The 25,144-nt window shown below is 44.5% G+C and overlaps 1 protein-coding gene across 11 annotated transcripts in view; it reads left to right on the top strand.

The window, feature by feature from the left end:
- TSPAN18 (tetraspanin 18) overlaps positions 1-25,144 on the top strand; it is a 133,780-nt gene that overhangs the window by 104,242 nt on the left and 4,394 nt on the right. For all 11 annotated transcript variants that reach the window (XM_056345403.1, XM_056345399.1, XM_056345410.1 and 8 more), the window contains 7 exons: positions 3,594-3,681; positions 9,736-9,830; positions 10,603-10,797; positions 14,730-14,804; positions 20,724-20,822; positions 22,104-22,283; positions 24,795-24,878. In XM_056345403.1, the coding sequence (XP_056201378.1) occupies positions 9,768-9,830; positions 10,603-10,797; positions 14,730-14,804; positions 20,724-20,822; positions 22,104-22,283; positions 24,795-24,878 (696 nt within the window). In that variant the 5' untranslated portion in view covers positions 3,594-3,681; positions 9,736-9,767. The remainder of the gene's footprint in view (positions 1-3,593; positions 3,682-9,735; positions 9,831-10,602; positions 10,798-14,729; positions 14,805-20,723; positions 20,823-22,103; positions 22,284-24,794; positions 24,879-25,144) is intronic.

Here is a 25,144-nt window from a genome sequence, read left to right on the forward strand (position 1 = left end):
CCACTTTTCCCTCCCGTGTGTGACCGATGCGCTCTTACGCACAGCCTTTCGGTGGCAGAAATAAGTCTTTGTTAAAAGCAGACAAGAGCCAAGAAGGGATGTGGCCCAGTTGTCCTGAGCGCTCAGCATGGGTAGGAAACTTAGGGTAGTCTTAGCAGCAGCTCAGATTCATTTAAACACCATCCCAAGGCTCATATGATTTTAGTGTTATAAAAGCCAATCCAGTTATTGTTGTAAGGTATAGGATGCCCCTGAGGGCTTTGCTTACTCGACTGTACTGAGGAATTAAATGCTTTCAGGCAGTGCAACAACCTCACTCACGGCAAGGCAAGGCCAGGCAGTCATCGCTGGTAAATGGGCCCATATTACAGTGACATTAGCATTTTAATGCAACTAAAGAGGAGGTAGATTGACTGTAATTTAGTATCTAGTTGCACGGCCTTGTGCAGGTCCCCTCATCGCTGCTCCACAGGGGCCGATTATAGTTACACAGTGCACTTTGGAATCTAATTGGATTTACATGCAGTAATGTAGTTGTGTCACAGCAATGACTCCACTATGCAAGCACTAGGAAATTCCAGTGCGATTAGTTATTTATGCAGGAGCAATAGTTACAGGATAATGCGTGGAGATGACAGTTTGTGCCAAGCTCCAGTTCAGGAGCAGCAAAGGTTTTACTTTTTTCTGAAGCCATTGCAAGGGAATGATATTAATCTGATCCTGCTCCCACAGAGATTTTTCTCCTCACCCTTCACCGTAAAAGCACTGACCTGTTGCAGAGATCCAACAGGATGTGACTTCTGTCTTCAGCTTCTCTTTTGTCTGAACATATGAGCTGGCGTGTGTTTTGGTTTTGTTAGATCTTGGAGGTGCGGTGAGCAAAGGGGACTGTGGCAGTGGCTAGAGGCACTTGTGAAGCAGGACACCTGTAAGCCGTTCATCTGGTGGCCTTCCTGCACTAGTTAATATGCAGGAGATTGGATTTCTCCCAAAGACAGGCTTTGCTTCTCCATCTTGCGCTTTCCATTAATTTCTTATTTTGCTTGCTACCTGTTGTCTACATCAGCCTCTTTCTGCCCCCTCCTTCTTTGCTCTGGCTCTCCAAAATCTGTCTTGCTGCATGAGGCCAGCAGGAGTTACAAGTTAGCGGCTTTTCCTTCATCAAAGCCTGCTCCTCACAAAGAGCTGCTCTAAAAGCAACACATGTGAACAGTAGCCAGTGCTTGGCAAGGAGACTTGATGCGATGGTTGTGAGATGAAAGAGGAGGCAGGACAGTGTGCCAAAGGCAGCTGCTCAGCCAGCTGAAGCAGCACGGTTTGCACACGTGCAGCTTCAAGGAAGGAGGCTTGGCCTCAGCCATTGCTCCAGCTTTCCACTGTGTTTCCCCAGCGACTGTAATTAAAGACATCAGGTTGCTCAAGTCACAATTAGGCATGGTGGTTTTGCACTTTCTGCAATTCTCCCTAATGACAGAATTGTAGCTATTAACCAGAAAGTCTGTTTGGCAGGGACTTCCTCCCCTTTAGGGCCATAGAGTAAGATGGAGCGTTGCTATTGTTTGGCACCAAACACATTCTTTTATCCCTTCTGACACAGCACCTGCTGCTACCTACTGAAGCATTTAAGCTCTTCCTCTCTGTGGTGCTGTAATTTCTTTAAAATATTGTGACTTAAGAGGAATAAAAAAATGAAATTCCTCTCCCACGCAGACCTTTGAGGGCTTGTAGGGATGTAATTATATGCACACGCAGTAGGAGCAGGAATCCTATCATTCTGTTTATTTTCCTAATGATAGGTTTATATAGCACAGTGTCATCTCCGCTTTAGAGACATCTTCTCCTGGCAGCAGCTATCCCAGGATAGTGGCATCACAGGAGAGGACAACTGAAGAAATTGTCTCTCAGTTGCACATGCAAAACACAGGATGAAGTGTACACACACACAAAAGAAATAAATAAAAAGGAAAGGGTGGGCACTGGGCTCTGACTGTCAAAACGGGCTGTGACGCTGTCTCTTGTCCTAGCTGCAGACTCTCCAAACCCCTCTCTGGATGTCCCTGAGCCTGCTGCAGCCATCTCCCAGCTGGTCATGCAGCACCCTTTGAACTTCCACACAGGTGGCAGAGCTGTACTGATCTGGGGCAGCCTTCGTATGCAGTATTGTAAAGTGGGGCAATTCAACCACTGCTCGGCAGATGCCTTCAATACTTCGCAGCAGAGATGGGTCGATTGGCTATAGATGTTTGCACCCTCCAGATTTCAAAAGGGAGGCCATCCCTGCTCATCATTCAGAGATGTAGGTCTACAGCGACAGAGGAAGAGCATTAAATAAGGGATTAATGCAAAACAAAAAGTCTATGAATATTCATTGAATGTTTTATATTGTAATAGTTTCAGCCACCTTGAAACTCCTTGTTCGCTTCCTGCCAACAACAAACGATAGACTTTTACTCACAGAAGTCTTAATGGGAGGCAATTTTCAAAGGCGCATCCACAAATGTTTGTAGGAAACAGATGTTAAATGCACCCCCTCCAGAAATCATGATGAAATGCTGGCAGTGAGAGAGCAGGGATAGACCCAGGTGACTCATCTGATCCCTCACAGGGAAGCAGTGGCTTCAGCAAAGCTGCCAGTACTCCAAAACTATTTGCGAAGGATGAGTGAGTGAGTGCTGAGCAACCCTCTGTGAATATTGGACCCTTATGGCATGGGGTGCTATTTAAATAGGTAAAGGCTGCCCCTTCCCCATGGGCCCTGCAGCATGGAATTGGGACTGTGTTGGATGGATGGAAAAAACAACCTGGGAGAAGGTGCCCTGGGAAAGCAACAGTCGAACAAGCGTGCTTTGCATGTTACTCTGTAGTTCACCTCACCTTTGCTTAGTGATAAGTGTCATTATCATTGTGCAGGCAGGAATTAAAATTTACGGAGAGAATTCTAACTGTTAGCTGAAGGGAGGGCAGTGGTGGTCTGCACCTGGGTCCCCCTGCCTGCCCTGCTCTATCTAAGCCTTTGGACGGGCAGCATGGTGACTGTCCCGTTCCTCTCTGTTGCTCCTCCCGGGTGGTGACAATGAGGCAGAGGGAGAGGAAATGGTTTGCTCAACTTGGCGTGAGAGCTGGCTGGAATAACGAGGGATAGTGCCCAGTGTCTCAGCCCACTGCTCCTAATAGCTGGGCTGGGCTTCCCAAAGATGCATTCCATCTCCCTTCCTCTGCCTTTTCCATTTTCCCGGTAAATGGGCTGTAAAGTCACAGCAGATTAAAGTTTGTCTAAACCTCCTATAAAATATTGAAGGTGCAGCTGGTATTAATCTAGTCCTGTTGTGGTATGAGGTGCATGTGTAATGGGACTATAGATTTACATGTGGTCTGTGGGCATTTAAAAACACCTCAAAGGTTCTTAAAGAGATTCTAAGGAATTGGATCCCTCACTGAGTATTAAAAGCTCTTCATTAGTGCTAATGCACACTAAATTAAGGTGGCAATTAGACTGAGCATATTTGTCAGGATGGTGTGTTTTAATAAATTGTGTATTTAACATGATTGCATTTTATTGGCTTCTGCAGTAATTGCATATTTTTCTCTTACAGGACAAGCTTGGCTAGAAAGAGATACATGGGACACGCAGATGGTTAAAGACTAGAACAGACACTGCTTCAAGTCCCAAGATCTGTGAAGGTGAGTCCTGTTTATGGCTCTTTCTTTCTGCATGCCAGATGCTTTCTCTGTATCTCTGTCAAGGCTGGTTAGGTGTAGCTATGGTGTGCAGGAGAGGGGTAAGAAACCCACGTATCATCTCCCATCATATCACCTGTGAAGTGTTCTGACTGCAGCAAGTTGTCCCCCTTCAGTCTCCGAATTAAACTGCCCCTACCTCTGTTTTATCTAGAGTAGCAGCCTATGTGGAAGTAATACTCCAAGAGGGTTTTCTGGAAGGCACCACCTGTTAAGAGATGTTCTCTTAGCAGACCCCACCACCTTGGATTAAAGGAATTGGGTACTGCTTGCAAGTAGTGAACACAGAAATCCTTTTGGGAGGGGGTACTCCATGAAGGAAGACAAGCATGCTAAGCCACGTCTCCATACCTGCAAGCCAAAGGATGGGCTGCCATGTTGCAGGGGAGAGGACACAATGGAGCAATGCCAGGCTGTGGTGGTCATTCACCACTGGTGCAGCCTAGAGCTTTGGGGACATTTCTAGTGACATCTCAGCTGGGACAACCTCTAGAAGTTGGTCTATTGGTTTGGAAGACAACCTGGCCCACATTTTCTAATTCCTTTAAAGGCTGTCCAGCAGTGGCTCTGGAGAGCTTCAAATATGTCTTCTGCTTTTACTTGATTGCATGTACACATAGATGTGATTTAGCACCATTTGCTCCTCAAGCCATTGGCTAATATTTTGTAGGAGGTACTTAGGTTTTAAAGGAAGCAATGGATGAGTTCAGTGGACAAGATCTTCATGCATGTTGACAGCAAAGAGGTATTTATGTTAAAAGAAGATATACGTGGACAACATGATGGAAGTGAGGAAAAAAGTGGTTTGCATGAGAGTTGGACAAGGTGACCTCTAGACAACTCTCCCAATCTCGGTAATGTGATTTCTCTCAAGTATTTGAGATGGAGAGATTGTGATGAGCCATCAGGCAAGTGCGCAATGTCTGAATTTATTTAGTGAAATACAAATAGTCTGCAGAGGTATGTCAGGGGTGGGGATTACATGGTTGGAATGGTAGGCAATGAAAATGGTTCACACACTTGTTTTCAGCAGAGGGTAGGAGTGGTATGATATGGAAGATGCAAAGATTGAGACTGGTGAAGATGAAATGATGCTCCTGAGGGTTCTGATAGATTGACATATCCAAAGGATGCTCCTGTGTCCAGGTTACCTTTTGGTGAAAGGAACACCTCGGACAGGTGTTTTGAAAAATCTTTTCACAAGGAGGGTTGTCAAACATTGGCAGAGGTGCTCAGGGATACCGTGGTATCTCAGTCCTTGGAGATATTCAAAACTTAACCAATGTGACCCTGAGCAACCTGTTCTAACTTTGAAGTTGGATCAAACCTCATAACTAGCCCAGGTTGGAGGCAGTGGGTGTTTGTACTCAGTGACATCCACAGGTCCTGTCCAACCTAACTTTTTCAGTGATTCCATCTTCAAGGAAAAGGTAAAAGAACAATTGAAGTGAGACTGCAGGTTTCAAACCAGTGTGAAAGGGATATGGGGGTAGAGGGAAATGTCAGTGGTGGCAAAGAGAAACTTGGAAGCAGGTTTTGGGAGTGTGGTTGAGCAGCTGTCTTTAGATATCTGGAGTTCAAGGTAGCTGCAAGGCGTACAAAAGCAAATGTCAGAAGTAAAGAAATAAATGGTGGCTGGAGAACAAAAAAATGCATTGCCTTGTAAAACTAGACTTTATTCCTAACTGATTACAGCAGCTGGGGTATGTTTCCTGGCTATACTGCTGGGGATTTTTAGCCTCCCCATCACTTTGCAAGATAAGATTTGTATTGTAGGGGGAGAAATGTAGAATAATCTACCTAAGCAAAAGCTGAACATTTATAGCTACATTTCAGACCAAAACAAATGCATCTCATATGTCTCACAGGTCTGAGATGGGACAAGCCAGGGAAAGCATCTGTCAGCTGCTGTCTTCTGCAGTCCTGACTGTTAATATTTGCTTAGCATTAAATGTCTCCTGCAGAGGAGAACTTAATCTGTCACAGATTTGGGGCCTAGAGGAGGGGAGAGAAGATATTTTTAAAAGGTAGATTAAGACATATGTATTCAGTTTTTATTGCACTTGCACCAGTGTGTAGTAGGAGTAACTTGCAATATTTGCCTTTTTTGTGCATGACCTAAAAAGAAAAGCGGAAGGAGAAAGCAGCTCTGTGGGTCAGGATTGTCCTTTCATGTCAGTTACTTTCTCCATGCAGCCTGTCATCAGGGAATTCAAGTACCTTCAGCTCGTTAGTCAGGCAGCAGTTGGAACAAAAGGTTTTCAGAATTTTGTTATTTGTAAATAACATTACTTGAATTTTGCTTGCATTGTTTGTAAATATCATTAGTTACATACTTTTCAAAGTCTAGAGCACTAGTGCATGTACGAACTAGATGGTTATATATTTCATATACGCTGAAGTGCACGAGCTCTGATATGAAACAGGTTTAAGTGCTACGTAAGAGCTCAGATCACGGTTTTGGTTGATTTGACCTGTTTTAATCAGCACAATCACAGAATCCGAAAGCTGATCTTGCATTTGCTGTTTGGGAATCTGGGTACCCAGCAGAGACTGGAAAAGGTGTGTTATGCTGGCATGTGGGAAACTCTCCAAGCTCTAAGTTCCAGCACTGAAACAGTTGCTCATAGCTCCTGTTTCTCAGATTAGATCAGTGGGTTGGCATTTTTTGGAAGTTTGCATTGAGCTCTTCTGATGTGGAAGCTCTGATGTGCTCTGTTCTTGGCTTTGCCAGCCCAGACCTCACACTGCCACCAACTTCCCTTTGCACATCCTGAGATGAAGGGCTTTGGGATTTGTAAAGCCCACTGGGTGTGTTCCTGGCTTGAAGCATAGCACAATTAGTGGGGTTGCTTTGCTGTGTGAACATGGTGGGTTTAGAAATTACAAATCTGAGCCTAGCACCACCACTGGGGACAATTTCTTACCCAGGCAAACAAGGGTGTTCTCATTTGTCGAAGCTGAGTGTGCATTTTAAAATGAAAACGTTTTAACATGCTAGGTGGATGCACGGGCAGGAACAGTGCAAGGAGTCATAGCTTAGGTTTCTCTTTGAAAAGAAAAAGAGGCATGTACTCGGCTCGTGTGAATCAGAGCAGCTTCAAGGGAGCCTGCTTGTCTTGCAGAGGAAGCAGACCCAGACGTGGAAATTAAAGTAAGGCAGGAATGTGATTTATCAACTCTACAAAGCAGCAAGACAGTCTTAGGCTCAGGAACTGCCGCTTCTTGGACAACAGGCAATGTTTTTCATGTAGGTGCCTCTGCAGTGAGATGAGTGTGAACAATGTGAAGTGGCACAATACGGCTAAACTGGTTTGCTTCTTATACCTTTCTTACCTCAGGATACTGGGATACTGTGGGTGGATGCTCAAAGCAGCAGGACTTTGAAGTTTCTCAGATAACTTTCAGACTTTGGCTAATATACTGAGATCTAGCCATCCTTTGTTTCATTGGAGAATAATTTTTTTCGTGTGGTGATGGGAACATCTGGGAACATGTGGGGCACTTGAAGTTCCAGTATCCTATCGATTTGTCTGTATTTTCATATCCTCCTCTACTATAATGTCCAGGCTTGTGGGTTAGTGGAGCTGAAGGTTCACCTTTCCCATGAAACTGAAGAATTCCCTCCCCAGCTCCTCTACCCTTCTGGACTTCAAAATCTTTCTCAGATTTGCAGACGTGGCTTTAAATCAGGAAGCTGTGGGTATCTCCTCCAGGCCCATGTCAGAGCTCTGTGCCCATCTCCTGCAGTTGTGGTCTCGGCTTTGAGTCTTTTTGGGCTGAACAGTTGTGTATTCAAGGTATAAGAAAATAAACCTTGTAAAGCAAAATATTGCCCTTGTTCTCAGGTTCAGATTCAGACTTTTGTTTCTCCAGAAGTGAGGTGAACTGTAAGACTGGCTTTCTGGATCTTCTCGGGATCCCTCTAGCTAAGGGGATTGCCTGGGCAGTGCCCAGCCTGCAGAGGCACACTGCTTTCCTGCCCCAGGTATGTGAAGATGCAGAGGGAAAGCAGCTGCATGTCCACATGAGCTTCTGCATTGTACCATTTGTTTCTCTGCCTGTTTTGCCACTAGGAAGGAACTGATCTGATTTTAAACCAAGTCAAAGAAGTGCAGCAAACACACACTGTACAATAAAAATCTGGCTCTTACCTTAGGCAGCCCCTTGCTGGGAGCTCTGCCTGCTACGGGTTTTCTCAGCTTTTTGGCTAAAGCAGAGCAGTTCCCATGGTCACAGAGGGAAGCACCCTGTGAGGCTCTGCAGCACCCACAAGTTTTGCAGGTTGACAGAAACGATGACGGAGTGAAAGAAATAGTTTTATTTCTGGCCTGGTGAAAACCTTGGATAATTTTTTCTTTTAAGTGAATTGAATGTGTGTTAATAACATAGCATATCATTGGGTGCAGGTCTGTTTAGGGAATGGCATTTGCAGTGGAGAAAAGGAAAGAGATGGGTTAAGAAACACATGGGCTTTGGGAAGGCATCTCTAGGGAGCTAAGCAAACTTGTGCCTCTGTGTTTGTGTATGTATGCATCCACCTGGGTATGGTCACATGACTGACTGCATTATCACAGAATTACAGAATATTTGGGGTTGGAAGGGACCTCTGGAGATCATCTGGTCCAACCCCCTGCTAAAGCAGGTTTCCTAGAGCAGCGTGCACAGAGTCGTGTCCCATCGGGTTTTAAACACCTCCATTGAAGGAGACTCTAGAGCCTTTCTGGGCAGCCTGTCCCAGTGCTCTGGCACCCTCAGGATAAGGAAGTTCTTCCTCATATTCAGATGGAACTTCTTGTGTAGCAGTTTGTGTCTGTTGCCCCTTGTCCTGTCACTGGGCACCACTGAACAGAGCCTGGCCCCATCCTCTTGACACTTGCCCTTAAGATGTTCTGTAGATATTGATAAGTTCCCCCCTCAGTCTTCTCTTCTCCAGGCCAAACAGGCCCAGCTCTCCCAGCCTTTCCTCACAAGGGAGATGCTCCAGTCTCCAAGTAATTTTCTGTTTCAGTGAAAATTTTACTATTTTATGTATTTATTTGTCTGTTCCTCTAGGGTACTTGGTGATATAATTGCATATTGGGAGGCATGGTCACTTGATTAAATACCAAGCAGAAACTTTCTTCCAATGTAGTCTCAGTGGTCAGGATTTATAGCTGCTCTTCCAATAGGAGTACTGTCCTAAGCAGTTTGTTGTCTCATTCAGACATGGAGTTTCAAAACTGCTTAAGATTCCTTAGCACTTTTTCCTGGTCTTAAAGGCTTACTGACATGGATCTGTGGGCTCTGCCTGCAGGAGCCCTGTGCAGTGAATGGTGCAGAGACGACCACTCCGCAGGCACAGCAACATTTCACACTGCATGACAAGCAGATGTTTGCCCCAGGCTGAGTGAATGTGTGAGGACAGCCTCCTCAGGCCCCCCCACATCCACACACTGCAGGCATTCCCAGCGCAGCTTCTCCAAATGTCTGCAATTTTCCCTGAAAGTCTTGTCCATGTTTGTGTGGCGTTCATTCTGTACAGGAAGGTTGTAGGGAGCTAACTGTCCCCATGCTTGCTTGTGAGTCTTTCTCATGGGCACAGCTTATTCTGGCTCCCGTGTCAATATGACCTTTTGTTGTGTGAAGTAGGCAGGTACATTCAGTGCTTCTTACACTTGACAGGCTTTAACGACTGAAGGGAAAAAAAAAATCTTCATGTGCAGAGGGGTGGGTTTTTTTCCCCCAGCATCTAACTCTGCAAGCAAAGCTAGACCTTTCCTCTCCTGTGACCTTCCTCTTCACAACTCTGTCTGTCTTTAGACCTGGAAGAATGCAAAGGGACTTAGCAGCAATCGTAATCTCTTACTAGCCTGTGCTATGTTGCCTTGTTCGGGTAAGAGATGAGCTCTTCTGTCTAATGAACTTCACAGGATCTGGGGGGAGATACAAGTGGAGACAGGATTGTGTCATTCCAATGCAAAATGAGTGTGCTAAGGAAGTTCTGGTTTTTTGCAGGAAGAATCGGATCAAGGAGCCTGAAGACGACCATGGAGGGAGACTGTCTGAGCTGTATGAAGTACCTGATGTTTCTTTTCAATTTCTTTATATTTGTAAGTATTTAGAATCCACTTTCTCTCCTGGTTCCTCCTGTTTCCAGCAGCCTGCTGCTCCCCAGCAGGACAGGCTGTAATTTGGTAAAATTGCCATGGTACAGAATAGTCCCTCAGCTTTGCACTAACAATCACTGAGGGTTTTGCAGCATCCAGAGATGCTCAGACATTCAGCAAGCCAGTGCAGCAGTCATGCTGTCTGAGTTATTCCTGTCCTTGGCAAGGGAGACCAGAGGAAAAGCTGTAACTAGTGGTATACATGGTCTGTCCTTGAATGACAGGAGAAAGTGTTTTCTAGTCCTGGGTGCCCTGCTGAGGTTTTTGCTAGGAAACAGTAATTTTCCTACCAAACATAGAGTCATTCTCGGTGATCATGTTGCTCTTGTCTTTGACAGGAAGGGTGGGAGCACCCAGCCACCCTGGCCTCTGGCAGGGATGGTTCATGTGTGCCCCTTCACTTGGCTGTCCCCTACAGATGTGGCAGCAGCTGGAGACTTTGTCTTTCAGCATTAGGGAGGGAGTAAACAGTTGTTAGAGTGACATGTAAAGGAAGAACAGTGCTTTTGCTGCTAATGGCTCATTTAGTAAGCAAGAGTTACTAACAGCAGCGTGTAAGCAGTTACCTGCTCAGCAGAGTATATATGCCACAGAGAAACATGAATTCTCCAAGTGAACACCTTTGATCAAAAGATAGCAGTGAATCAAATTTTTCTGCAGCAGTTGTTTTGTGTTGACCTGTCTCCCTCTCTCTCCTCTCCCTGTGCCGTGACAGCTGGGAGGAGCATGCCTGCTGGGACTTGGGATCTGGGTCATTGTGGATCCCACAGGTTTTCGAGAGATAGTGGCTGCCAACCCTCTGCTCTTCACAGGAGCATACATCATGCTGGCTATGGGAGCGATGCTCTTTTTGCTGGGTTTCCTCGGCTGCTGTGGTGCCATCCGTGAGAACAAATGCCTCCTGCTTTTTGTAAGTGTCCTTGCATTTTCTGTTGGCCTTGTGGTGCTTCCCAAGAATTGAGGTGACTGGATAGATAGTGCAGTGATAAGCGTGCAAATGGGTGTCTGTTTTTGTAGCTGTTCTTCCCTCAGGTAATAAATAGGCTTAGGATACTTCTAAACACAGCTAGAAATATAAAGAATTTGCTTTTTCCCTGTGAGCCCAGTGGGTATGGAGTCTGGGAGTGTATTCTGATCTTGTTAAGCTTAGTTTCAAAATGGTCCTATTTGGTTGTTTGGGTGTTTTTTTATTTTTTTAGAAGTGACCAAATATAGTCCTCTCTTGGCCATCCAAAACCCACTGCTCCACTTGTGGATTCATTCCTCAGTGGTTCACAGGAAAGCAGAAGGAACGTGTAGAGCAACACACCTGTGTAGTGGAGCCCCCCACGTCAGCAGAAGTGCACAGCTCAGAACTGCGTGGTGGCCTGTCATTGCCACCACCATCTCAATAGCTAGTCACTCCCTCATGCAGCCTAGTCTACTCCAAAAATGAACCAGATTTGTTATCTTTGGGCAAACTTGCCCCTGAACGATAGGGTTAAATTTTGGACTGGGTGTTCATCAAGTACTACTTAAAAAGAGTTAGCCTCTAAAATAGGTCATTTCTGACCTCCACTGTAAGTTCTGATGCTGCAGGGTTTCTAGCCATTATCTTACTGGAAGGAATTACCAGGTATGTATTGAAAGACAAAAAGAATTAGTTTTATTTTTCATTTTTGTCAAATGTGAACTTTTTTTTCTCCCTCTGGGTCCTTTGGGGTTTGCTTTTCTTGTTTGGGGATTTTTTTTGATGTTTGGTTTTGGTTTTGGTTTTGTTTTTTTTTTTAAATCTTGATCTTACGGTGGTTTGTTATGATTGTATCTTGCACAAGCTGGTCTTGTCTCTAACTTCAAGTAGAACAGGAAAGTCCCCTTTCTTGTACACAAAACCATTTTTTCCTAGAGACATGTGTGGCTTCACTGAGAAAAATTCTCTCTAGCCCTGGGCTCATCTACCCCTTGAATTCATAGCCTGCAAATGAGAGCCCTTTTCTGGAAGCCGTTGTGGGTTTGATTTCTAGTGACTCACTTCAGAAGTAAATCATAAACCCAAATGTATCACCTGTGAAGTCATGGAGATCTGCCCAGAGGAACCTAACAAACTGCAAAGGATCAGGCCCCATGAGCCTGAGGTTACTTCAAAGCCTGTCTCTGTCAGACTAAGATACTAAAAGTTAAGTTTGATGAGAATTATTGATTGTAATTGAATAGGAGAGTAATTTTTTCCAGTTTGGACCATGTCCAGTGAATAAAGATTGGGGACCTGGCTGGAGGAAGGGAGCCCTGGGCTATGCTCTTTCCTGATTTAATGTCACAGAGTAACATCACAGTTTGAATGTTCCTCCTGGTGTTTTAGTCATACGCCAGTGCACCTAATTTTGTGGTTAATACTTTTCTGTCTCTTAGAGATAGTTCTGAGCCCCGCTGCTTTATTTATTTACTTTTGTTATTATTTTATTTTATACTTGGAATGTGAGAAATATATGAGCTGGAAGTAATGCTCTGGACTAGGAGAAATTCTAAAAGTAATTACTGGATGAAGAATTAGTGTTCCACTTTGATCAGGTCTTCCAGGGCTTCTGGTATCAAAGTCAACTCTGTTAAACAACCTGTCATCTCATGTCCAACAGCAGTGAAGCACATGGATGAGGATCTGTGCTGATACCAAGTGAAAAGAGATATGTTGCTAATTTCTGAGTGTTTTGGGGGCCGCACCAGCTGACGTTAAAATGCATAAAACATCTCTGAAACCAGAAGTCTGATGGGAGTAAGTTTTAGGTGTTGAAAAGGCAAACCGTTCATGAGTATATGCCAGAGAGACCGGGAACACCTTGCAAAATGGAGAGTGTTAGGCTTCCCGGGTTGGTAGCTGGGGAGAAGTTGCTAGATGAAATCAAGTCCGCTTACAAAGTTGTTAAAGAATTGACAAGCCAGAGAGCTGCTTGAGTGAGAACTCAGTGGTGCATAATGTATATCTGAAGCTTTTAGTCCAAATGTAAACAGAAGATTGAAGGGACAAGACAGATGCACAAATGTGTGTTCCCTTGGTTCTGGCTTCTATGGTTGCAAGGACTTTTATTTTTCATTAAGCTGCTGATCTTTTGGTAAAAAAACACCACTGTGGAACCTAACATGTTGCATTGAGCACAAGGCTGTGAAGTGTTTCTGGATTTCCCAGCATTCAGACTTGACTCACAAAAAGGAACAAAAATTGGCCCGCAAATCAGACATTGAATAACTTCTGGATTGTCCTGAAGACCCTCTGACTGCAAAAGAACTCCACAAAAATTAGAATCCAAAGTGCTGTTGAGCATACAACACTGCATCACAGGATTGAATTCAGCTTTGGAACAAGAACAGTCCACGTTAGCTTAATTTGGCTTGGTTTTGAGTACAGACGTCCTGTTTTGCACTCTTGTAAAATGGGTGCTGTAGCCCCTGAAACTTTTCAGGACAAAAATGTGGATCCTTTGGATTAAAGGCAGTTGCTGCTCTTTTTGGAACAGCATTGCTGAAACTGGAACAGATGAGTTGTGAAAAAAGGAAACATGAAACATTGATTTCTGGAAACTTCTAATAAACCTCTAACCATCTCCAGGAGCTAAAGCAGGAATTCTGATGAACATGTGAGACCCCGCTCCTCAGGATGTTCACCTGGAATGGGGCAGGGGGGGTACCTGTGTTCAAGTGTTCAGTCTTAAGCATGAACTTGAATGTGAGGCTGCTATGTCCCATGCATTAACCAGCTGGCTGTTTAAGTGCTCTCATAGATCAGTAATCGATTTAATTTTGGAAGGCAAAACATAATAAGCAGATTTTTACTTTCCTCAAAATGTAGAATGAGAGCAAGTTCTGAAACACCGATGATCCATCAGCAACTTCTCATCAGCCCTAATGGCTGCTCATGTTTTTTCTACAGTAACAGTTACAAATCTGTAATGCAGACCGCACAGTGTAAGTCTAAATCAGTTTGGGAATGATAATGAAGCCTATCAGAGAAAATCGGGGAATGGCTGCTTCTACATCTGCACAGATCTGTGCCAGAGCTTGGGTGAGCATGTGTCTCCCAGTAATCAGTAAATGAAATGCAATTAGCAGGGTGATGGGATTAATCACTTGATCACCACCTTAGACCTCTTAGTGACTATGCTGAGATCCCTTGATGGATGATGATGTGAATTTGTAAAGCATCGTTCATTCTCATCACTTGTTCTTTGCCCTCCTGTGGTGAAATTAAAAGTGTCTCAGAGCTGGAAAAAAGAAGCCACACAGAAAACTCAAGCAGTAAGAATACATTATGGAGTTAACTAGTTCAGCAAAATCAAGCAACAGCATTCTGTTAGCAACTGAAGTGCCTGCTCATCTGACTCTTCTTGTTTTGTCATTTGAGCCCAGGCTCCTTTTGTTTCCACTGCAGAAGCAAGAAGACAAATGGGACAGGGTGGTGCGTGCACATTTCCAGTGGGGAAAAATCATTATAGCTTTGATAATTGACAACAAAACAAGATTTTGCCCACTCCAAGCAGGTAGTTTGAATTCTCTCTCCATTTACCAAAATGCGCGGTACACAGCATTTCAAACACTGTTTATAAATCAGTGCTTGGGGATCACAATGGTACTTCTGGCTCCATCTGCCTGCCTTCTGTTTCAGAAGGACCTTCAATAACCTTCTGACACACACACAAAAAATTTCAGATTTCTCTTGTGTTTATTTCTAATTGTTGCTTCAACCACCTTCATTGGTAATATGCACCGCATGTTTGTTACCCTCCATGTAATGTGGTCTTACTGTATTTTGGTTTGGTTTGTTGGGGGGTTTTTTTGTTTTGTTTATTTGTTTTTGCATCTTCTCTCTTCCAGTTCTTCATGTTTATTTTGTTAATCTTCCTGGCGGAGCTTTCGGCTGCAATCCTGGCTTTTATCTTCAGAGAAAATGTGAGTATCTGATGGTGGGCAAACTCCGAATCCCGTTAGAATTGTGCCCAGCTAGAGCATGGTATTAGAGGGTGGCTACTTCATTTGTCGAGCAACTGTTTGTTACAAATACCGACAAACCTGCTTCACTACTGCCCTCAGTCTGCCGATCTGCCAGCAAGCCAGTGAATGCTAACTAGCCTGGCATGTGCAGGGTGGGTGGTTTATACGCACAGGAGGTACACACTGAGGGACTACTGAAATCCTGGAGTTTTTAGTCTTCCTGATTCTCTTGAAGCCAAACCAGTTGCACATTCCAACAGAGGAAAGTTTTAAATAAAGTCACACTAAGGTTAAAACCAACTCTTTTCAATATAGAATGTGTTTAATATTAATAGTGAAACCTGTTTTGCCAACAGAGCCAATGCTTCCTCTGCAGTGCAAAAACTGTCTTGTGCATCTTCTAATCACATTCCTTCCTGAATTTTTATGTTCTGGTGCTCACCAGATTCCTCTCAATGCTACTTGTAAGATAATCCTCCTGATCTGCCCTAAGCAAGGCTCCCCCTTTTGAGTCTTATCAATGGAGCCTTTGCATATTGCCCTGCTTACAAGTTTCTGGTCCTTCTCTCCACAGCTTTTTATGATGTAGCCTTTCTTTACTCTGTTGCTATACATATTATTCTATGGCTACCATGCCTCCCCTATGCTAATATTAAGCTTTTACTACACTAGCAGTAAGCGTAGTCTCATTTCTGTCTTTAACCAGCAAAGGTTTGTTCATTCTTTTCATGTTTGCACATGGGCAAAGAGCCTGACTGAACTAGTCCATCCTTCTGAAGTCATCCCATTTTTGAAATATGACTGAGTGATGGCTGTGAAAAAATATTGGCCAGTAGAGATGGTCACTAATTACTGTTAGTATCCTTTTTTTTGGCCTCTGACAGTAGTAACAGCATGTACAACACATTCCCTGTACTGAACATGACAGAAATGTGGCATGAGCATAGAAGGGCCATGTATAAAGATGGTTTTCCTGAGACAGGATATACTTTTAATTTTATTCAGATAAAAAGATTTTGCTAAGCAAAGAATCAAGACTTAGGAAGCTCACAGCAAGACAATGTGATTGTTTCTGCAGTAGGATGGTCTTGGGGAAGGTAGTAAGAGGATTTCTGCAGCACCACCCCCCTGTATAAGCTGGTGGTCTGTTGGCTTTGCCTCAGATCTGAAGGCAGTGGCAGATCTGAATGGCACTCTGTACACACAGTGGGTGCCCCTTTCCAGCTTAGGCTTTGAGGCCATGCCCACATGGGAACAGCTACTGCTCCATAAATAGATTGCAGCATGGTGGGGTCTGGTGTGTTCTGGTCATTACAGCACTGCTGTTAGGAGTTTTTAGAGAATTTCTTTGGTTCAGCGAAGCCGCAGACTGCAAACGTAGGAACTGCCCTGTAGACCCAGGTACAGGCTTCATGACACAGAGAACATGGTCCCTGGTGAGCAGGGGCTGGGCAAGCAGCTGGCAGCTGACTGCTCCCACCTTCCCTGTGCAAAACTGGTAAAAGATACAAGAAAATAGCCAGGCTTGCTGTGAGTCCTGGGGGGTGGGGGTGACTGCAGGGCTGGGGCTGTGTCCTCCTCCCCCAGTCACGAAAAGCCTGCTTACATCTTGCTTCTGGGCAAAGCATCAGTACCTTCCACTCCCATGTAAGCTGTGGGTCATGTGAGGACATGTTATCTTGCAAGATAAGGTCACAGTGGTTATTCCAGACTTCTGTGGCATCTGACAATGTTTTGTGAGATAAAACTTGAAGGGGAACAAACTTCTGTCTTTCTTGAGCTTGTCTCCTTGTCTGCATCACCAGCTTCCCACTCTGCCAGAATGACTGACAGGAAGGGCTTAAATGGGAAGGAATGAAGAACATCAAACCCCAACATAGCTAGGGATGGCTCTATGCGGGAGTTAAACTCAGTCTGCAAATTCTTGTGGTTTGTTCTCTCCTCAGGTTTCTTCTGAAAAAAACCCAAACAACCAACTCTTGTTTTGCTGTTGCTATATATTTTGGTGGTAGCTCCTCTGGCTTGATAACTACTTGTGGCTACTTTTGTTGTCCTCTTTGGGTTAGGGTGAGGCTAGATGGCTGGCCAGGATGTCTGTGGGGACAAAAGTGGTCTTTCAATGACCCCATGTTAGGAAGAATTCTTCACAGTAGCAATGTAAGGTCAGGTTCAGTTCTGCTTTTCTCTTCCCTGTGAAACGAGTTACTTTCAAGGCATGTGGAGGTAAAGGCACATTTAGACAACCTAAATTTCTTGGAAGCTTACCAGGTGGGTTCCTGTGATGGTCATTGCACCAGTCCATATGGCTGTGGCCCCACTGGGTGCGTGAAATGAGACAAAAGAGAAAGGCAGGTTCTATCTATTTGCTTTCCAGATAATGCTCAGTGCAGCTTTCTCTTGTATAGCATTTTACACCCAGACTAGCTCCCAAACACTCAATAGAGTTAAATTAGTAATAGCTGAGGGAGAGAAAGAGATTAAGAGACAAAAATAAGGGAGAAAAGAGATGTTTTCTGCTGAGATTTGACATGAGAGGAAAAGTCAGTGAAGCAGAGTGTAGTGGTAAGGTGAGTGAAAGTGATGTTTGCAGTGGTGAGCTACTGTGATCTGCAAGTCCACTTGCACTTCCAAAGAACTGTTTAAAACCAGTTTCTGAAGAGGAAGGCTGTTGTTAATCAGCTATGGGAGTACCAGAGTTTCTCTTCCTTTGTAAAGGAGATTTTGGAGGGTAGAGAACCCTTTTTCATCTAGAAGATCCCCCATAAAAGAACATCTTCTGTGAACCATAGAGAGAGATTATGAAAGAGTAACTTCACTTACGTACAGGAATTGCTCTTTATATGCCCTTCAGAGGTCTGGATGGGAAAAACGCTGGAGGGGTATTTGACTCTCTTTCTTAGTGAATTGTCTTAGCAAGCAAGAAAGCAGGATGGTGGGAACGGATGAGTCCAGTGGCAGGGCTCTGGATGGAGTCAGGATGCTTGTATTTTCAGCCCCAGTTCTGACACTGAATAAGCAAGTCACTTGGGTTCCTGATACCTCTGTTTTCACAGACATAAGGCAAAAACTAAAGAACATGAACCATCCATCCCTCAGTTGAGCAGCTGGGGGTCTCTTGGGTAGAAGGCACTGTGGAAGTGACAAGTGCAGCACAGGGTACCTACAGTACAAGCACTGTACTGTATCAGAAAGGTTAGGATGCTCTGGCAGATACAGCCATAGACAGGAATGCTCCCTGTTTTGCAAGCAGGCACCATGAAGCCAGCTTCTTGCACAGCATTCCGTATTCTTGAACATAGTGCTGCATGAGAAGGCAGTGACATTCCTGGCCAGTGCTGGCACACCTGTTTTATGCAGAAATGCTGCCTTTTTCGTAAGTCCCCTTCATCTGGCTGCAGTAGTCCCAGCCAAGCTATTTTTTGAACCTGTGTGACAAAACAGTCCCACTTCATTCACTGGCATGTAAACATTCACATGCACGTGCTGCTTCTGTATTTGAGATGTTCCCCCCAGCACAGCTAGAAAAACCATGGCTGAACAGCCTGTTATTGTTCATGACTCTGGCTGATATAGCTGTGTCGTCAGAAGTGTGTGCGAAGATCTAGTTTGCTTAGAAGGTCCTTTGCTCCCTTCTGAATAGTTCTTGCCATAGTACTCCAATGTGCACAGACCTCATCAGTGCCGTTACTAGCTTCAGCAAGAGGGGGGCTGGAGGCACATGAGTAGGACTGTCTTGTTGACTGTTATCCTCCTTTGTCAGCAATTTTTTGAAAGAAGAAAGATGCTTCTGCTGATTTTCCCCCCCCCCATTATTCTGAACGTCAGATGCTCAGGACAAACAGTTTAAGAGCAACAAAATGGAATCAGTTATTTTCCTGGCAAACTTACCCTTCCAGCACTAGGCTTTGTTTTAAGCCAAGTCTCGTAAAAATCGCACACAAACTCTGAACAATTTCCTCTGGGGTTGCTGCTGTCAAAATAAAGGTTTCACTTTATATTTAAATGACTTTTTTTTAGACCCAGCCAAAGGCAGCCGGCTGGGATTATTACCAATGGTAATATCAGTTTCAAAGTCTGTACTTCAAAACAGACAAGCGTCAAAAAAACGTGCTGCTGTCTCTGCAGGGTAGTATGCTGTGTGGATAAAGTACGCAGAGAAAGGGGAGGAAAGGAGAACACTGAGGTCATATTTCAGCATCATCTAATCTGACCTTCCCTCAGTGCACCAACTTCCCAGTGGAAAATGTTTTCTGGTATTTTAATATTCAAAAGCAAAAAATGAGTTAATAGCTGTCCCATAAAAGTAATTTAGGTATTAGTGGCATATCTAATTAAAAGGTAGTGAGATTGAGCTACCTGCATAATTCAAGTCTTTGTAACAAACTTTTACCCACTATTGATTTAGTCATTAAATTTGGCCTTAATTTGTATTTCTAAAAGAGAAGTCAGTATTAAGTGGTATTTGGGGTCTTTTAAAGAATCACCACAGCCCTCTCTTTTTTTCCTTAAATTTTGTGATGCAGTTACAATGGAAATAAACAATTTTGTGCTTGTGCTTTTCTTCCCACCCATGCATCTCATTCATATGTATGTGCGATATTTCACGTCGCATGTCAAAAACCCGAAACCAACTTATAGCAGTATATGTTACTGCATGTGCACTGCTGTATGAACAACAGCAAAAAAGAAAAAGGAGACTTTTTCAGGCAGCTTAAGCAGCTTAATTCCTGATCCTGCAGATATGCAACCTAGAGCAGTGCTGTATGCAGCCAAGTCCAACCCCCCTCACTGAGCCTTTGCAGTGGCGGAGAGATTTGCCTCTGTGGATCACAAATCACAATGTATTTTGGAGAAGGGACCACACAAGTGAAGACCTATTGGGAACCTGAAAAGGGGATTCCTTGAAGTTTTTATCCTGAATTGATAGAAAGGCAATGAGATTGAATCGTGTTAGGTTTGTATATTTAGTAGTCCTCCAGAGAGTGATCCTAAGTAAATGTAATTTCAAGGTGTCTTAACTTTTTAAGAAGACACTGAGCCAAAATGTTCAGGTTTTCTGTTTTACTGTAAATGTAAACAGGAGTAAATGAAATTCCTTTTGTTTATATTGCTGACCTGAGGAAAAATGTTTAAATTATCTAAACACTGGAAATATATAATGAGGATTTTTTTTCTTCATGTGTGTGGGTGAGTTTAGATAATCTAAAGCATTGTCAGGGAAATAGTCCTTCTTTTCCGATTTGTAAGTTGACTTGAACATTTCATATTTGTTATATGATTTTTATTTCCTTTTCATTCCCAGAAAGTTTCATATTAAGGCTTTATTCTGCTTTTTCACACATGGAAGTAAATTCAGAGCAGTTCCCCTGTTGTTAGTAGGAAGTTAACTGGTTTGAGATGAAAAGTGAGTGGAAGATCATGATGGCAGACCTCATGATGTAAGTTAAAGATCTCTTTGAGTGTGGATTGGAAGTTCTTTCTAAAATCTATTTTAGTCCTGTTTCAACTTATGAAGCACTTTCAAATAATGCTGAAAATTTTTAACAACAAAACCTTTTAAAAATTAAACAACCAACCTCTAAGTGTAAACATTACCTTACAAGTACAGATATAATTCAGTCCTGATTTTTAATGAGCAACAGGTTTATTCAACAGGTGCCATTCACCCTGGATGTAATTACAATTCAGCCAGTGGCTTTTCCCAAGTTTGTCCTCTAAGGTTTGCAAAAGAAAAAAAAAAAAAAAAAAAAGAACAAAACCAAAACAACCAAGCAACCCTTAGCATAACAACCCTTAGCATTCACAGAAGGGAGATTTGGGAAGTGCTTGAGAAAGGTGTTGGCAGTAGCCTTTACATTTCCACTTTGTGCATTTCAGCTGACCAGAGAGTTTTTCACCAAGGAGCTGAAGAAGCATTACCTGAGGAACAATGACACGGACGTCTTCTCTTCTACCTGGAACTCTGTTATGATCACAGTAAGTCAGGCTGTGCCAGTCCCGCGCTGCCCATGGCCAGTGGCCGTCAACACGGTACTCAGCCAGGACCCTCAGCTTGCCCAGGGCCAGCCAGCTTCAGCCATCCTGGCGCGTCAAGCGCAGCACTGGGGTTTGTGGTGGTGGTGGGAGGTAGATGAGAATTTGGCTGGCAGCTGGTCTTTCTCAAAGCAAGCTGCTGTCGGTCCCATGAGATGCTCCCAGTGACTGAGTCAGCCTTTGTGGTTTGCCAGAGCCTGAGGCATTTGACCTAACTGGGTACCCCCAGCTTTTGAACAGCAAGCACGGAGCCGTGGAGCTGTCTGCAGCTGGACATCGCTGCATTTATCTTGGACCTTTCACCTTGCAGACTGCTTCAGAACTATTCCCAGCCAACAGCAGCCAAAGACTGGTGCTAACTAATGACATTTTGTTAGCTCTTGTGAAATGAGTTGGTAGGTGGCAGATTAGGCAGGAGTGTGCCTAATGGTATATTTTCAGTATAGAAATATTAGCCGTCAACATTGACTTTCTTATTGCAGTCCTAATCAGGCAGGTTACAGATTGACTGTCATTGGAATTGGAGTTGTTATTATCTGCTACAAATTCTGTGGGTGTTTCTGTGTACACATGTGAACTTAGTGCTCGGTACAGCCCACGGTGTATCGCTTTAGGATTGAAGAGTAGGATGTCAGGCTCTGCAGATGAAAAGTCAATTTTAATCTTAAAAGAAAAAGATGATTGCTGCCCTTCGTGCTGATTCAGGACTTTAATAAAGACATTTCCTTTTGCTGACTGAAAGGAGACAGAGTATGACTTGAATCCTTAAAAAGGACCTGACTTGAATCCTAAAAAGGGACCTTACTTGAATCGCGTGGCAGTGCCTTAGAGCAGCCACAATCCCAGCCATTAGCTGTGGGGTGAACAGGCGGGCAGGAGCCTGGATTGTGCTGCTGACCCCCTTTACAGACTTGCTGGGTGATCTCAAGCAAGTCATTCTGGATGTGCTCCAAAGTCCAATGTGGTTCATGGCATTATTCCCAATGGTACCTTAGAGTCTACAGTATGACGTGGGAACAGGGGGACATTATAAAGCAGCTTTGATGAAACAGAAGATCCAGGGTACAAGCACAACCCATTTCTTTGGAAACAACAGTTGTTTTGTCTCTGCTTTGACTAAAACTTTGATCTCTACAAGAATAGGTCTTTGGTAGATTTCTCATATATGCTTTTCAGGGCAAAGTGTCAACTCTCTCTTCCTTTCTTCTCTGTGCCCCTCCGTAGTTTGCCTGCTGTGGAGTGAATGGACCAGAAGATTTTGAATCTGTCCCTCATTTTCCATACTCCTCTTTGGAAAAGGCGACACCAGAGGCTTGTTGCCAGCGAGAACTCCAGAGCCGGGAAGGGATGTTTGTCAACAAGGAAGCCTGCCTCACAGGCGTTGAGAGGTTTCAGAATCGACAGGTAAGAGAAGCTGAACACTAGGAAAAGGAGTTCCACAGTGAGCGGAGAGATGGCTGTGGTGGTCGTGGGTAGCTGGTGAAGCCGGCAGGTTGTGCCATTCTGACTGTAGCTCACATCCTAATTACGCTTCTGTTGACAGCTTTTGAAGTTATGGCATATGTCTGAGTTTGAAAATCCCCTTTCATTGTGTGCACTGCTAAGTCCATGTTGTGCTGTATCAGCAGAAATATGAAGATGTTCCCAAGGGATTGAGAGGTGGGGTGGAAATTTACGTCAAAGGAAATTTTACTGTGTTTCTAAAGGTTAGTACTATCTCTGAGAAGTTAATTAGAAAGCCAGCACAGGTCAGCAAGGGTGGGAAGAGGTTGGCTCCCACTGGCTGTGGCAGTGGCTCCAGTCTAGTCCACAAAGACTCCTCGCCAACAACATAAGCAACCAAGAGATCAAGGGTTAAACAGCCACAGAAAACCATGTCTGTTTTCCAAGGAAGAGGAGTGTTGGAAAGCTGCATTTCTCTCCTCTTTTACTCTTTACAGTAGAAAAAGGACATTTCTTTTGCCAGGCCCCTCTATTTGGCAATTTTTTCCTAATACTAGACTGGAACAAGACTGTTCAGCATAAGACATTATTGACACTGATACTACAGTGATGTTTCCTTACAATGTCACCAAGGCTTGAAGTTTTAAGAAACTTTCTTGCAAAGTTGCTGACTGTTCACCTCACTATTAGCAAGCCAGCTGAGCTCTGTAAAGACTGCATATAACAAGCCTCCTCTTTTCTCCAGGCTAGGCAGCGGTCCTCTTTTCAGCACTCAGTAGCAGATTGTGAGAGTAAAGGAGTCTGGAAGCAGTGCGTGAGCTGCTCCTTGCCTGGCAGCTGGAAATGGCTGGCAAAGGCACTCTGGGTGGGAGATCACAGCAGACAGCACCGTACTGCAGCTGCCAGGTCTGATTGCTGTGAGTAGACAGGGAATAGAGAGAGCGGGAGATGACAAAGAGCAGGGAGGGGAAGGGAAATGCAGTTTCAGAAAGAGCATTAAAGCAGATAACGGATTTAGCTTTCCCTAAGTGGTGATGCTGAGGCCTACCACTCCTATGGAAAGAGGAGGCTTCCTATGAGTCCTTGTCACCGCAGTGTCTGTGGGAGAAGCCGTGTGCACAGCGAGTGTCACCGAGCACACAGGGAGGCAATTCTGTAAAATGGGAGAGATGCTTTCAAGCAACCGATGGCTGAATTCAGGCATTCCTGGAGCAAAGTCAGGCTCTTGGGACACCATGCTGGTAGGATAGTGCTGGCCACACTTGTGTTCGCCCCCGTTTGTAGCCAGCTGAGCGGGGCATGCTGGAAGCTGGGTTAAGGTTGGACTTCTGGCAAGCACCCAAACATTTCATTGCTGGGTAGGATGCTTCTCCCTGAAAACTGGGCTGAATCATGGCCCAAACAGAGCTGCTGCTGAGCGGTCTCATGTTGACAAAAGCGTGGTTAGAACAGCTCGGTTACTGCCCAGACGGTCTGCGCTCCCTGGGTCTGCCGCATGAGTGGATCCTCTCCGTGCTGTTCCTTGCTCTACCCTGGTTGTGTCTCACTGGCAGCGAGCAGGGAATGTCATGGACAACAGTATGTAACTGTTGTGCTGTCTTTGAAGTTCAGACATTTCCTTTATGGGCAGAAGGAAAAAATCAGGTGATTGAATCATCCCAGCAGGATGACATTAAGTGTGTATGTGTGAAAAATATTCTGAGTGGGGAGGAGAGCTACTTTTTACATTGGACAAACTCGGATCTACTTTTCCTATTTGCCAAAATCTGCTGGTGGATTGGAATTTTAGGCTGGGAAAGCTGAGGCCAGGATAAACTGGTGATTTCTAGAAATATCCTGAAATCTTTGCAGAAGATTTACCTGCTGTTAATTGTATGAGCAATAATAAATGACATTAAAGATGATGATTAAACTATGCTGCATAAGTGGAAGGATTGCTGTAGTGCATGGCCCTGGGTTATTAATGAAATTGATTCTACTACAGCCAGAAGGTCAACAGGTGTTCATCCATGCTCCTTTGGGGGAAGGCACAGAGAAAAGGTCTTGGGGTGTGAAAGAGCTGCTGGCTATGACAGGATTCAAGAATCTCCTGCCTTGGCTTTAAATAAATATCCTTTTACCTAGCCATCCTGGACTGCCTGTCACCTGCCCTGAGGGTCCTTTCCTCTGGGCTTAGCATGCCCTTTACAGAAGGAGTGCTTCTCCTGTGCTGGTCCTCTCTGCTTTGCAAGAAGTCACAGTTCCTTGTGGTCACTGAGGGCTTGCGAATGTGACTGCAGCAAAGCCTTCCCCTCCCCAGCACTGTCCGGTGGGTCTCTGCCTGCTGTGCTGTGGGGCTGAGTGAGGGGGTGAGAGGGAGCCATGCTTACCGTGCCTGGATCTGAGAGCGCCTCTTGTACTAATGAGGGCTATGCTGGGAGAACAAGACAATGTGCTGCTCAGGTGTGTCTCACCATGCTTTGTCCTTTCTAGGGCTGCTACACTGTGATCCTGAACTCCTTTGAGACCTATGTGTACCTTGCAGGAGCCCTTGCCATTGGAGTGTTGGCTATTGAGGTACTTAGTGTTGTGTGACTTAGAAGAGCAGTGTCAGTAGATGTCCAGGTAGATGTCCAGCAGGGAGGCAGACAGGCAGGTGCTCCCCCTTGCCAGGGGAAGCTGCTTCTGCGAAGTCCAAGCAGATTAATTAAAATGTGGTTTTGATAGCCTGGAAAGAGGCAGGTGCTTGACGAAAGGCAGGGAAATAACTGGTGCTGCATACCTGCAGTGCCACGCGCTTGCAGTGCTGCCTCACATTAGGCTCGCTGCAGGGCTGGTGCCCT

Source organism: Falco biarmicus, chromosome 7 (assembly GCF_023638135.1).
Source record: "Falco biarmicus isolate bFalBia1 chromosome 7, bFalBia1.pri, whole genome shotgun sequence".
Taxonomy (NCBI): Eukaryota; Metazoa; Chordata; class Aves; order Falconiformes; family Falconidae; genus Falco; species Falco biarmicus.